General features: G+C 43.9%; 1 protein-coding gene across 1 annotated transcript in view; it reads right to left on the bottom strand.

Annotated features, from left to right (window-relative positions):
• The window catches only part of ADAM19 (ADAM metallopeptidase domain 19), an 86,324-nt gene that overhangs the window by 51,088 nt on the left and 20,492 nt on the right, over positions 1-14,744 (bottom strand). The window contains exon 4 of the mRNA XM_020893442.2: positions 1,190-1,268. Coding sequence (XP_020749101.2) covers positions 1,190-1,268 — 79 coding nt within the window. The remainder of the gene's footprint in view (positions 1-1,189; positions 1,269-14,744) is intronic.

Genomic DNA, 14,744 nt, shown 5'->3' on the forward strand with positions numbered 1-14,744 from the left:
ATTTTGCACCTGATCAAAATTGGTATAAATCATCATGAAGCATATTTTCCTTGCTTTATTATGTTAGTTACCAACAAATTCAACAAAGGTTTTAAGAAATGACTTAAACCAAAGTCACTCCTAATTGAAAACCACCACTCTAATCCTACAAATTCTAACAGGTCACCTGTAGGAAAAGCTAGCAAATCATGAAATGTGTGTGATTCATGAGCTTAAATGTCCACCAGTGACCAAATGGCATGATGAAGCAAACTAAAAGACTAAAACTGAAAGACCAGCTTTTAAATGACAAATCTTTGTACAAGGGACTTCCCTGGTGGCCCAGAGGTTAAGAGTTCATCTCTCATTGCAGGAGCTGTGGGTTCGATCCCTGGTTCGGGACCTAAGATGCTACCTGTGGTTGCTGTTTAGTTGCTAAGTCATGGTCCACTCTTTTGCAAGCCCATGGACTGCAGCCCACCAGGCTCCTCTGCCCATGGGAATGCCCAGGCAAGAATACTGGTGTGGGCTGCTATTTCCTCCTCCAGGGGATCTTTTCAGACCAGCGATCAAACCCTTGTCTCCTGCATTGCAGGTGGAATCTTTACTGCTGGGCCACCAGGGAAGCCTAAGATCCTGCATGACGGGCAGCAACTAACCCACACACCACAACTAGAGAGCCCGAACACTGCTACTAAGACCCAATGCAGCCAAAAATAAATGAATTAAAAAAAATTTTTTTTCTTAAATTTCTGTGCTAACAGTCAGAGTCAATTTTGAGGGAGAAAAATAGCCAATATGAAAACAGCAGCAAAATAAGAAAATCTTCACATCCTAAACTCACACTGACAAAGCAGACCACAAAACTTTACCCACTCATGTGAAAAAGCAACTAACACCTGACTGGGTGAAACAACAGCAAATCATTTCTTTTACTTAGATTTTTGTTAGGATGTGGGTAATTCAGTGATTTGTATCAATTTTAATCAGATGCAATAAGCTTCAAATATGGTTTATTTCACATTTTTAGCCAGCAAAGCGTTATAAATCCATGAAACAACAAATTCATGTTGTTTTTCCTACTCATTCCCTGGATCTCAGTCAGGGAAAACAGTTCCTTCAGAGGAGGCATTGTCTTCTCTCCTGGCTTCCTAGGGGTGGGGTTGGGACAGGGAAGCTGCCCGGGAGATATGTGTTGATCTGAACTTACCTGGGATTTCAGGGTGGTGGTTTGAGCATCGCCACTTGGAGTATAATGAGTTTCTGTGTAGGCTGGAGCAAAAAGGTGCCTGAATAGAATAAAAAAAGACATTTGTCTCCTTAGAAGATAGACTTTACCCTCCTGGGAACAGTAGCCAGAGATTCTAACTGAACTTGGTAGAACTACCCCCAAGGATCTCCATGCAAAAGGAACAGGGCAGCCTTATGGAAGGGCTTAAGGAATAAAAAGAAAAACAGAATGAAGGTTGTTATGAATTTTGTGTTCACTGGGATCATCACTTAATCCAGCCACAACCAGATGCTGCTGACCACCAAAGCAGTGATATTAGATCTTAATTTGTTCTGGGTCCTGGGAAGATCATGTGCAAACACACTCACAGAATTTCCCAGGGTCTATGGACCCTACTGTATACCTTAATTGACTATTTTTCCAGCACATCCACTAACTTTTGGTATCAGCACACCAACCATTCTTTAAGGGAATCCCTCCTCCCTGTTGCAGGTTTTGTTAAGACTGACAATCAAGGTATCCTACCTAGCCTTGGCCCATTGTGCAAGCCAAGCCAATGGAGTAATGCTGCAAGAACGTAACAGATGGGAGCTATTTATCTGCTCCTTTGTTCCTGCTGCAAGGATTCTGGAAGTTTCCTTGCCCATCTTTTATGAGACCTAACAGTTCAGATTTCCTGAGACCTGGTTCTGTGTGTTACCTTTTCAATATTTCTTTTTTTTCCTTTGTAAAACTGGATGTTGGTTTCTCTCCTGTTACAGACCTCTAGAAGTTGAGGTTAAGAATCCCTCGCCCAAGGCAAGGTGACCCCAAATAAGGCTTTTAGAGAATTTCTCTGAAAGTTAAAAGAGAAATAAAAATGCCAAATGGATTCTTCAACTAGTTCAGCCACATTAAAAGCAGAATGAATCTAAAGAAAATCGAGGTCAGGAAGCAAAATGGTTTTCAATGGAAGGCATCATTAAAAACTGGACTCGAACAAAAAAGAATTAAGTGGATCTGTACCTTTTACTAGGGGAAGATGTTTAAAATGGGGCCAGATAAAGAAAAATTTCAGGAAAGTATGTACTTTTAAAATCCCTTTAAATGAAAAAGTAATAGCAGTATACACCAGGGCATGCATTGACAATAGCCGGAGAAGGACACGCCTGTCAGTAGTGGCAGTGATCTCAGGGGATTACAGAAGATGTTCACAATGTAAGCTGTATATTTCTGAAAAACTGGCTGATTAAAAAAAATAATTATCATGTATTTATTTTGAAAACGGAAAATCTAATTTGAAACTGCCTTTTAAAAAAAGAAAAAAAATACAAGCTGAGGCCAGCACAGAAAGCCAAAGGAATCCGCAGGGACCACCCTGGTTTTGTAAGAGGTGACATTTCCCACAAGACAGGGTCACTGAAGAGGGTTTCTAGGGTCACTCCAGAGTCACTTCCAGCTCTAAGTTCTGGGACTCCAGACTCTCAGATTCCCCTCCACCCACAGAGCACAGTCAGAAGGCAAATGCCACAAGGATCTTCTCCTGCATGGTATCAAGCCCTTCAACATCCAGCCTTGAACAAGAAAAGAAACTCAGTAGGGAGATGTAAAAACAAAGCAAAGCAGAAAACCTAGTTTGTGTAGAGAAACTCCAATTCACATGGCAAGTTTGGGTCAGTAGCTAAATTGCCAGATTCTTTCTTCCTCGTTCTCTTTAACATCTAACCAGCCAAGGATCTAAGGGAACAGTCACTTATTTGTCTGAAGGAGATAAACTCTAAGCCCCAGGAGGACAGAGGCCAAGCTGTTTGCTCACCAGTATATATCGAGGCTTAACATTTACTCAAAGGAAGGATGTGTTAGCTAATTACTGAATGAATGAATGAGTGAATGAAGGAGGTAGTAACTGAGCATGCTAGGAGCTTAGGGCACGGTGCGGAACCTGAGACTAAGCTTCCGCCCCTGCTCTGATATTTACTATCTCTATAGCCAGGAGGGAGTTACTTTACCTCTCTGAACCTCTGTTTCCTCTTCTGCTCAACAGAGTTGTCATCAGAGTAAAATGACATAATGCATGAAAAGAGCTTAAAATCAGGCCTGGCTCAGAGTGGAGCTCAGGAAATGTTAGTGATTATCACAATTGCTTTCAACGGGGATTGTGATGGGAAGAACCGAGAAAAACTGGCGGAATTTACCTATTTCCTTCCAACTCCCCCCAGCCATTAACTCCCCAGTATATCACTTGAAAGAGGCGAGAAAACAATGAGCTCATTCCTGCAGCCCATTTCTGTGGTCTACTTTCACAGACTGCATAATGGACAGCCAGTCAGGAGTTCAGAATCTAATGGTTGATCCCGGGTGCCAGACGTGAATGTTTCCACAGTAAGTGCACTCCTGGAAACACATCCTCAGCCCCTTCTGCATCTTGGGAGTTGGGGGGTGGGGTGGAATATTCATCTAGTAACACCAGGATGATCCAAAAAAGAGAGCAATCCAAACAACCTCAGAGGAGTCCAAATGCTTGTCAGTTCTCAGCCACACGTCCTCAGAAGGGTGAGCATCTTTCTAAACCTTCTTGTTCTGAGGTTCTGCCTCTGTCACTCATAGCCTCAGCATTGAGAGAGACCTCGAGAATCATTAAGCCACACTCGCTAGACTATGTGTTCCTTGAGAGCAGGGAGCACACGGCTGCCTTGTTCAAGGCTTCTCCTCAGCTCCTAGCACCAGGCAGGTTTATTCTGTGAAAAAGTAGATGCATGGATAAATGAACAAACGAATGAATCCTGTACTTTGTGTAGGGATCTGCCAAATGGCCATCCTGCACTGGACATCTCCAGACCACCCACTCCATTCCTGACCACATACAGTAGTTAGAGAAAGTTGTTACACTGAACCCTTTCTCTGTAATCTGTACCCACCGGCCTCATTCTGTCTTCTGAGTCTACATGAAACAACTCTTCCACCTAACTGCCCTTTTCAGGATCAGCAGCATCCGCATCACCTAGGAACTAGTTTAAATGCAGACTGTTAAAAAAAACAACAACCAAAAAACAATGCAGATTGCCCGACCTCATCCCAGATGGCCTGAAGAACACGGAAACTGATACTGCGGCCCAATCATCTGTTGTAATAACTCTTCGAATGATTCTCATGCAGAACCACTACCCTAGACAACAAGTTCTCAGCATATTTTTAAGGCAGACAAACTTCAGAAATATCCACCTGTATCACCTTTCTGCATCCATCGCACCCTGTATCTTTCTGAGCTAAAGAAACCCCAAAAAGTTGCCATCAAAATAGCTCATGTGTATTTATTTAAGTGTGAAGTCATTTCACCTTCACAATACACCTATGAGGACACTGCGACCTCAAGACCTGTAACTTGTCCAAGCTGTCACAGCACAGCATCAGAGGCAGGTTTCAAAGCCAAGTCTGTTAGACCAGACCACTTTTTAAGCAGCTGTCTGCTCTGTCTCTATTAGAAGTGATAGTTGAGTGATAGTTGCTCAGTCATGCCTGACTCTTTGCAACCCCATGAACTGTAGCCTGCCAGGCTCCTCTGCCCATGGAATTCTCCAGGCAAGAGTACTGGAGTGGGTTGCCATTTCCTTCTCCAGGGAAGGAAAAAGCATATTAGAAGGCAGAAGCATAAAACGAAACCATTGTCAACAGTAGTTCAAGGCACAATTTCATGGTGATGACAGCAGCTTTGAGAACATGTGATGCCACAAAAGGGGGGCTCCTGGCTCTTAGATGTGCGAATATATGCAGAGAAGAGAAAAGGGGTAGCAAAGCACAAGGCAAGATAAAGAGGATGGACATGTAAGGACTTCAGCGCTACTTCAGTTGCTTTTTTTCTAAATAACCCTTTCCCCAAATGAGGTTGCAATATTAGCCAGGAAGGTTGTCCTTCCTTTTAGAAGCAAAAGGAAGCGTCATGTTTTGTCACCACCATCTGTGCAATTGTACTGATTCATAAAACCCTGCTTTAAATGTTCCCAGTGCCCCCAAGCTAGGTCCATCTATGTCCCCATGCCTAGGAGGTGCCTTGGCACTGCTCTAACCACCAAAGACAATCCCCTCAGAGACAGGGCCGCAGAGCCGCTGAGCAGCCCAGCTCAGCCCAGCCGTCCCTTCTCCAGCCACATCTTGTTCTCATCTCCTCTCTGACAAGGGGCTGGCTCAGCAGATCTGCAGGAAGCTGTCTCTCACCACTGGAGTGTATTAGGTTTTTCAGGAAACGAGTTGTGAGTGATGTGCGTCCAGGAAGAGAGGACTGTCCAAGATTTCCCACCCAGCCCCCTCCTTTTTCTGGCTTTGATGGAAAAGCAGTTTCTGAAGAAGTGCCTCCCACCCGTGCCCTCGGGGCTCACAAGCCCGTCGGCAGGCAGAGATCACACACAATCCCAAGGCTCACTGCAGTGCTCACTTTGGGAGAAAGCCTGGCCGCCCTGGCCCCAAAGTCCTCAAGCAATCTCCTGACTCTTTGCACCTTCTAAAACCCAACTAGGGAAATAAACTGTCCTCCAACTACTGGACATAAAAATGTAAGGTTACTCTCCAGAGAAAGACAACAGAATTGCCCATGGTGGCCTGGAAACTGTACACTCGGCCAGACCCCAAACACACTGCAGTCGCAACAGCCCTGACTTGCCTTTGCCAAGGCTCACAGCCCTCAAATCCAGAACTGTCCCCTAATGCTTATGTGTTACTGTTTAGTCGCTAAGTTCTATAGACTCTTTGCGACCCTATGGACTGCAGCCCGCCAGGCTCCTCTGTCCATGGGATTCTCCCAGCAAGAATACTGGAGTGGGGAGCCTTCTCCAGGGAATCTTCCCCACCAAGGGATCAAACTTTCACATCGCCTGCTTGGCAGGCAGGTTCTTTACCACTGAGCCACCAGGGAAGCCCGTAAGGGCTATGGACTTGTCAGAACAATTTCAAATGCTTCTCTAAGCTTCTCTAAAACTCCTTCTGGGTAAAGAGAAGTGACAGGACTAAAACAAATTTGCAAAACATCTTCCTGAGTTCAATCCCCCTACCCTGCTGCTACAGATAAGCAAATGAGTGAAGACAAAGTGATAACAATTTCCAAACTACCTTGAAAAACAACCTACCCAGACAAGCTCAGCATAAACATTACTCTGCTCATCCCAGTGGCTGTTTTTAATAACACCTCCTTCTCCCAGGTCTTGTTTCGTATCTGGCTCTTTCAAGAGCATTGGGGCACTTATACACTGGTGATGCTTGGGAGGTAAGCTGTGCTGGTCCCTCTTCTTCTCTCTGGGGGAGCTGCACCCTTACCCCGTCCACCTGTGGTGCTGGTAACACAGGCTCTTTCATTTCTCACTCATAATTCCTAATGCGGTCATTATGGGACTCGCCACAGTAACACAACACCCGGAAATGCTGTGGAAAAATATAAAACCCCAGGCCCCACTGCGAATTTAAGTCTCTAGAGAAGGACTCAGAAATCTATCTTTTTAATAGTTTTTCCAGGTGATGCTTTTTCAGGCTCTGGGAATTCTACTCCATTGTACCAATTTTAACATTCTTAATTATTTTTCTCATTTCCAGCCTCCTAAAGCACCCTCTCAAAATCTAAAGATGACACCAGCCCAACCTAGAGGGCAAGTCCAGGGCCCAGACAGGTTTGGTTTCAGTACCAGTTGCACCCTCCAGTTGTCATTTCAAACCCTGAAAATGAGGCAAAAGATCACGGTGGTGCCTTTCAATGTTATACAAGAGCACTGACAAACTGCAGACTCTGAGAAGCCTGACTGAGGTTCTTTGGACTCCGTTGGGGGGAATGTAGCTTTGAAAGACTATTTACAATTAATTAAGGCAGCTCTTGTAAAACCTTGTAAGATCAGATGTTAACTTGTAAAAACTTAATAAGATACAACATCGATGCAAAGGATTTCCGCCTAACAGAAAAGATAACCTGAAAGGTTATGATTTTATTGCCCCAGGATATTAACCAATTTTATATGTAATTTAGAAATGTTATCTCAGCATTCTCTGTCCACTATTGAAATGTATATGTATATATACACATACACATATATATGTTTCCCTTATCTATCCAATTTTTAAACCAGTTTTATCATTTTGTTGGTTCCCTCATTAATTAGATAAGTAAAACTTAGATAAATGCTCACTATTTAGTGAAAAAGAGAACTGTTTTCACTTGAGCCACCTAAATTCTGTTTCCTAGACTGCAAATAAACAATGTGATAATTATGCTCTCATAGCCCCACTGAGAGGATCAAATGAGAAAATACATTCAAAATACTAGCTATGACATTTTTAAGTTCTGTGATTTTGGACAAATTAGTTAGCCACTCTGAGTCTCAGTTTTCTCATCTATAAAATGGGGGAATAATAGAATCTACTTCATAGACTTGTTATACAAAGTTAGAAAAGTCTCTATGAATATCTGTTAAATAAAATGAACAAAAGCAAAAGAACTCTTTGCAAAGTATAAAGTATTTGTTTCTACAAATATCATTGCTAACATTTTCTCCAGGACTAGCTATGTGCACATGGGCTTCCCAGGTGGTGCAGTTGGTAAAGAATTCACCTGCCAATGCAGGAGATGCAGGAGACCTGGGTTCAACCCCTGGACTGGGAAGCTCTAGAGAAGGAAAGGGCAACCCACTCCAGTATTCTTGCCTGGACAGAGGAGCCCGGTGGGCTACAGTCCATGAGGTCACAAAGAGTCGAACACAAGTGACTGAATGCACACACACATCTATGTGCACATGGGGTAAAACTAGGTAATTTTTGAACCAAGACAATGGGTTTCTGAGGTCTTAATAATACTAGTCTCTCTCCTTTTGGGTATGTTTGGAAATTTCCATATTCATATTTAACTAGAGAGGTAATACTAAGCACGTCACAAGCTCCTCAGCCTCAGTTTCCCTTTCTCTCAAATGGAAATGGTAATACCCAGGACAGGCAGACATTGGGAAGAGCTTTTGAAAGCCAGAAAGTGATATTCTAGTCTAATAGCTAGTGTCCATATTTGGGACAAAATAACAGATTCAGTAAGTAGTGTTTTGTTGTCTTTTGTTTTCAAAGAGCAAGAAAGAAAAGGGGAGGAGAGAGCTCGGTCTGTCTCAGAACCAAGACTTCCAAAGCAGTGCTCATTTCACCTCTGACTCCAAAGGAATGGAAACAAAGCAACATGCCAAAGGCAAGGACCTAAAGCCAAATAAGGGGCCCACGGGCAGAGGCACTCCTTGGGCAGAGGCGTTTCTCTTTGAGGGACCAGAAAATCAAGGAAGCGGGGTCTTCAAAGGTTGCTTCTGATATAAAGAGTAGATCTCTACTGCAATCACTCACTTGGATCAAGCATCGTGGCTGCCAGAGGGCCAGCTCCAGAAGCAGTGCCACAAAGCAAGATGGTGCCACCCACAAGCCTGGCATAAAGCCAAAGCATGTTGTCTTTCCTTCTATTAAGGAAGTGTCCAAACAATGCATTAAATCAACACTGCTTTTCACGGATCACATCTCATTACATCTTCTCCCAGTCCCTACAAGACCTGGCACCCTTCCGACCAGCTCCTGGTCCTGTGTTTGGCTTTTGTGTTGTTGACCGAAGGATGTTTGGATGAGCAGTGTTTACTCCTTTGACCAGCAGGGCCTTCATTTAATCCTCTTCAGGCCTCACTCTTGGCTGCCTCCACGATGAATAACCTGTCTGTGCAAACAGGGCTGACCTCTTGGGATGGGGATGCTTAACTGTCAGGGACCTAAGAGGCCTGCAGAATGGCTCACCCAAGAAGAGTTTATAAGTTTGTTCTGCAATGTCCTGTAAAGTACCCATACAGGCACTTATGAACTGGATAAGAAGAGTTCAGGGAAATGGGGTACTACTCAGAAGTTTACTACTTCTGAGAAAGCTAAAAAAAAAAGTGACTAACACACTAGCAAACAGTTTCTGGTAAATAACCACAGTTATCAAATTAACCCGAAGGAAGAGTCAATGCAAGAGGCAATGGTTAAACTGTATAGTAAACTTTGGGGATAAGACACGGGTCAAGTGAAGAAAAGAAACCTCTAAGACCACAGGACCTTTGAAAATATGCTTAGAAAAAGGGAGTAGGTAGGACAACCCATGAATAAAAGCAAACAAACAAAAAATGAAAACCACAAACGAACCTGCCCTAAATGTGAGTTCCTGGTCCCTTTAAAGCTCTGATTAAATACCCTAGTAACTTTGATAAAGCTTGCCCAGTGTTTCCCAGCATGCTAGAGGACAAATCATAGCAAATGCACACATCAAGAAGGTTTGAACTTGGAAAGTCTTCCAAGATCACAGTAGACATGTGTCATCCTGGACTGCCTAGTATCTCTGACACTTTCCTGGGAAAATAGTGCCAAGTTTGCATTTAGAGAAATATTCCCCTCTTGCTGCATGCTGAGTTGGGTCACCTGGAGTTAGTCATAACAAACTAGGACAATCAGGTCTCATTTCATTGAATTTCAAGATGAGTGACACCTGGTGAAAACGACTGGCCCTGAGACACACCATTGGTGGCACCAGAAGAGAGCACCTGACTTCCTAGACCCTGTCCTTTTCAAGTCTTAATTCTTCAGCTTTTCCCTCACTCCATTGCTTCATACCCTTCTCATAAAGCAGTTTTTTGGAGAGGAGGGGGATTGGTGAATAAATTTCAGACAGCAACAAAAAAAAAATCTTTATGTATATAATCAGGCTCTCTGTTCAGTACTCCCCCCCCCTACTCTTACCAATGTAGAATTTCAAAAAGAACAAAAGCAACCTACCAACATCACACAATTGTATTTTGCTTCAAAACCCATCAGTCTAAATAAAGTTAGCTAATCATCAGCAGTAAATAATCCAAGAGTTGGGCTATCCAGACACTGCCAGGAGGCAGAGAGGAAGGATGTTCATGAAATCTCATCAATGGATGCATATTAAGCAGCATAATATGGTACAAACTACAGGGCACATGACCTCAGGAAGGCCAAGTCCCTCCCGGCTTGAATTCATCATGTATTTGCTCTGAATTCTTGGCTCAGGCCGTGTACTTGCAGGGCCTCTTTGGGACAGCCATTCCACAAATACGTACTGAGGGCAATCATGTGCCAGGCACTGTGCTAGGTGATGCAGAGGAGGCAAGTACTGCTTTCCTGCCCTCGATGTGGCAACTCGCTCATGAGGATTAGAGGGGGCTGAAGGGGTGGCAGATCATGGCACCCCGGATGTGCAACTTTAGTAAAATGATCATTCTGAGCTGAAGGCAACTGAGAAGAAGCAAATACAAGGAAAGTTCCCTGTCCTCCTTCCATTTGCCTAAAAACGAGACATCAGTTCTCAAAGGTCCTCTACCAGGAAAGACAAAAGCTAATCACCAGAGACGGTTCGAGGCCCCATCAGCCTGGAGACGTACCAGAGGAATCTACACAACAAATGTTACAAACCAATCTTTATCTACCATGCATTTCCCAAATATTTACCTTCCCACAGTTAACTGCCTTTAGAAGCCTAAAATCTCTTTCCTTTTTCCTACCATTTCTCTACAAACTTAACGTCTTTTGTTGAAGATGCTACAGAAGCCTGACTTCCAACTGTCACTTATTTTTCTCTGGGTATCTCCCATGTATACGCTTTAATAAACTTCTGTTTTTCTCTTGTTAATCTCTTTGGTTACAGCTGAGAACTTGAACAGGTAGTCATAAATTGATTTTTCTTTCTTTCCAAGGCCATCTGTGAAAGTACTTTGAAAACACTAACAGGCCACACAGAAGGTAGGTCTTACTAGTTGGTCCCTAGAAACCAAGTTTCTGTTTTACAACCTATTGGGCTGGCCAAAAACTTCCTTCCTTGCTAGAACTACTGCAAACCAGAGCAGCAATCAACTTCCAATTTCCCCTAACAAGCTGCCTACACAGCTTTGGAGGAGGGGTGCCTGTGCATGAGTGTGGGTGTGCGGAAAACACAGAGAGGAAGAGCTGCCTAGGGATCAGGGACTCACCATCCTCAGCACTGCTAATCTCCTTTTCCACAGCCATATTCCTGTCATCACACAAATGAAAGGCCAGTATAACCTCTGCATTCTTACCGAAGCCCCCAATCCAACATTAAAGTGAGATAAAGAGCTTGTAGCATACAAGGAGTCTAATGTCTCTCCCAACACTCAGATCCCCTCTTTCTTTAGCACTTCAGTCTTCCTCCAAGGGAATCCCTTCCCATGACTTGTCCTTCCTTTCCCGGGAAGGGGGACTTGGAAAGAGAAACCACGCCTGATATAATACAGCCATTCTACCCCGTGGCCCATCTGGATCTCTCTCCAGGGAGACTGATGCAGGAGAAGAAAACATGGGGGCTGCCAGTTTTCTGCAAACCCGTAACCTCAGGGGTGAAAGGAGGAGGAAAAGGGGGCAGTGGGGCACATGGGCGCTACAGAGGGGCCTGGAAGACAGCCATAAGTACAGAAGTCATAAAGACCCCAATTCTCCTTAAACTGGCTGAGGAGTCTGGCTCAGCTCCACCCACTAAATGAGATCATTGTTTTCAGCACAAGTCAATCTGAGAATCCACAAGGAGGCCCTCAGCGAGGCCTCACCAGTTCCTGGGAGACCAAGTGCTTAGAATTGTAGATAAGGGGGGAAGTCTACATACAAAGAGTCCAAATTATAAAGATAACCAGGGTAAGAACATACTTCGCTTCTGCCAGGACTTTTAGGGTCAGGGAAAGAGTATCAGATGCTACTTTTCACATAGATTTCATCAGTGGATACCCAACCACCACAAGCCTGCAAAGCTGACAAGTAGGGGTTGTTACCTTCAACTAATGGGAAAACTAAAGATCTGAGAAGAGAAGTGGCTTATCCAAGGTTCTGCTACCAGCTAAGGACAAACCCTGGGACTCAAACCACTGTCCTCCTACTTTCTCAAGTCAGGAACCTCAGATTGGCCTTGGAAGCCATTCTGTTCCTCAGCTCATGTTCAAGCCATCTCTCGGTCTCCATGATGCCACCCTATAAATATCTCTGGAATTTGACCTCTTCTGCCTGTATCTGCAACCTCTTCCCTAAATTAGATCACCATCATCTCCCCCTCAGATTCTAAAAAAGCTTTTGAATGGGTCTGATTACTATTGCCAGTCCTGCCCCTTTCAATCGATCCTCCAAACTTCAATCTAAGTAATCTTACTCACATGCTTTGGATGCTGTCACTATATGGCTTTTAAAATAGTCTGTCAGCTTCCTGTTGCCCTCAAGATACACACCAACCCTTTTAATGAGCCTACAAGGCCCTTCAAGGACTCTCCCCTGCCTACCTGGACCATTTCCTTCCTCTTGCTTTCTATTCTAATTTCATCATCAACAAAGGCCTTTGTTCTTGCTACTGGCCCTGGGTGGAACTCACCCCCTTGTAAAAACCAACTCTACCACCCCTCTACTTCCTCCTTTTACTTTACTTCCTCCTCGAAGGCTTTCCCAACCCCTGAGCCAGGGTAGGTTCCCCTTCCCCATGCTCCCACAGAACCTTCTACTTCCCCATCATAGCATGCCCCACACTGGTCAATAATGATTGGCTTATCTTTCTCCTCCACTGAGCAAGCACCAAGATAGCAGATAGTGTCTTGCTTGCTGTTACTATTGCAGGAACATCCAGGACCTAGCCCAATGCCAGCCACATACCTGGTATGAAGAGTATTTGTTAAATGAAGGAAGAGAAAGTAAGAGAGACAGGAAGTTAAGAACTCCCAATGAGTAATCCTCAAGTAATAACTTGAGTAATAACTCAAGCCCAGTACACTGGAAACTCTTGTTAGAAAAACCAGGGATTCTCTGACCCAATAACTGCTCCTAGGTGAGTTTGAGCAAGACTTGCAATTTGCTCCAGGGTACCCAAAAGCCTGTTCATTCAGCATTCAAGGTATCAACCAAAGGTGTGTGTATGTCACTGAGTTCTAAATAGAGAAAGAGTAAAGGTTACCTTCTTAAAATCAGAATAAAAATGTAAACGTGGCTTCATTCTCAGGACAAAACCAGTCCAGAGGCCTCAGAACTGGCCTCCTCCTCCCATAGAGGAGAACTCTTCCCCAGATAATCATGCTCCATTTCCTAAGCACAAACGCTGAAGAGCAGAGATATCCTCCAGCTTCCAGAGAGCCTGGATGAAGAATCTAGGCACATCCTTGAAGATGAAAAATTAGGTCTGTAAGGTGGGACTTCAAGCACATCTCCCAAATCCAAATGCATAGCCATACGTCAACCTGCATCCTGGTCTCCAGGCCCTGCTTCTCAGGAGACGCCCCCTACCCACTCTGAGTTGTAGAAGAAGCTACATTTGCCTTGGACCAGCCCCTCTCAGGCCAAGGCTCCATCCACCAGGTCCATCTCCATTCACTCAGCTCAGCCCAAGTTTCCCTTCAATGGAGAGGGGTGGACAAAGGGCTTCTACTCATCGAGGTACAGGAAATACAGCTCAGCTTTAAGTTGCATCTCTTCCCTAAAAATATCACACCTACCTCTCTGACCATGTGGTTTTACCAGAAGCAAGAGAGAACCCAATTCAAGGTCAAAAATAAGAGGACCAAAAAAAAAATGTGAACTCTAAGCCACTCAAATCCTCAGGTAGCCCAACTGCGGAAGGGCAAGAAACCCCTTCCCCACTGCCACATACCACTCATTCGAAATACAATGATTTGGCTAGCTGGAATACTGAATTCCTAAGAGTTTATTAGCACTACAGTTTTGGTTCCCCTAGATCCAGACCAAATATTTATATATTAATTTCTCAGTCTGAATTCCTTTCTCATTCTTCAACTCATTTCTCCTCCCTCCTTCATGCAAAGCCTCCCCTCCTTGCTCCCACAAGACAGAGCTCCACAGAACCCTCCCTAGGGAAGCTTTCTCTAGCCCCCAACCAGAAATTCTTCCTTCCTTATGGCTCCCTCAGCACTTTACTTTTAACTCTATTAAGTAAATCTATAACCAGCCTCTTATTATGCTGCGTGAGTATATTCTCACCCACAGAGAGTAAACAGCTGGAGGGCAAGGATATGGTCTTTGCATCTACTCCCTAGAACACCTAGCACAGGACTTTACACATAGGTGCTCAATCAATATTTGCTGAAATCAATACTTCCAAGCTACAGTAATCAAAACAACATGGTGTTGGCACAAAAACAGATATGTGGATCAACAGAACAGAACAGAGAGCCCAGAAATAAGCCCACACACCTACCATCAGTTAATCTTTGACAAAGGAGGTAAGAATATACAACGGAAAAAAAGTCTCAGCAAGTGGTGTTGGGGAACCTGGACAGCTGCATGTAAATGAGTGAAGTTAGAACACATCCACTCACCAACACAAAAATAAAGTGGATTAAAGACTTAAACATAAGACATGGTACCATAAGCTCCTAGAAGAGAATATAAGCAAAACATTCTCTGACATAAATCATACCAATCTTCTCTTAGGTCAGTCTCCCAAGGTAATAGAAATAAAAGCAAAAAATAAACAAATGGGACCCAATCAAACTTATAAGCTTTTGCACAGCAAAGGAAA

Source organism: Odocoileus virginianus, chromosome 3 (assembly GCF_023699985.2).
Source record: "Odocoileus virginianus isolate 20LAN1187 ecotype Illinois chromosome 3, Ovbor_1.2, whole genome shotgun sequence".
NCBI lineage: Eukaryota > Metazoa > Chordata > Mammalia > Artiodactyla > Cervidae > Odocoileus > Odocoileus virginianus.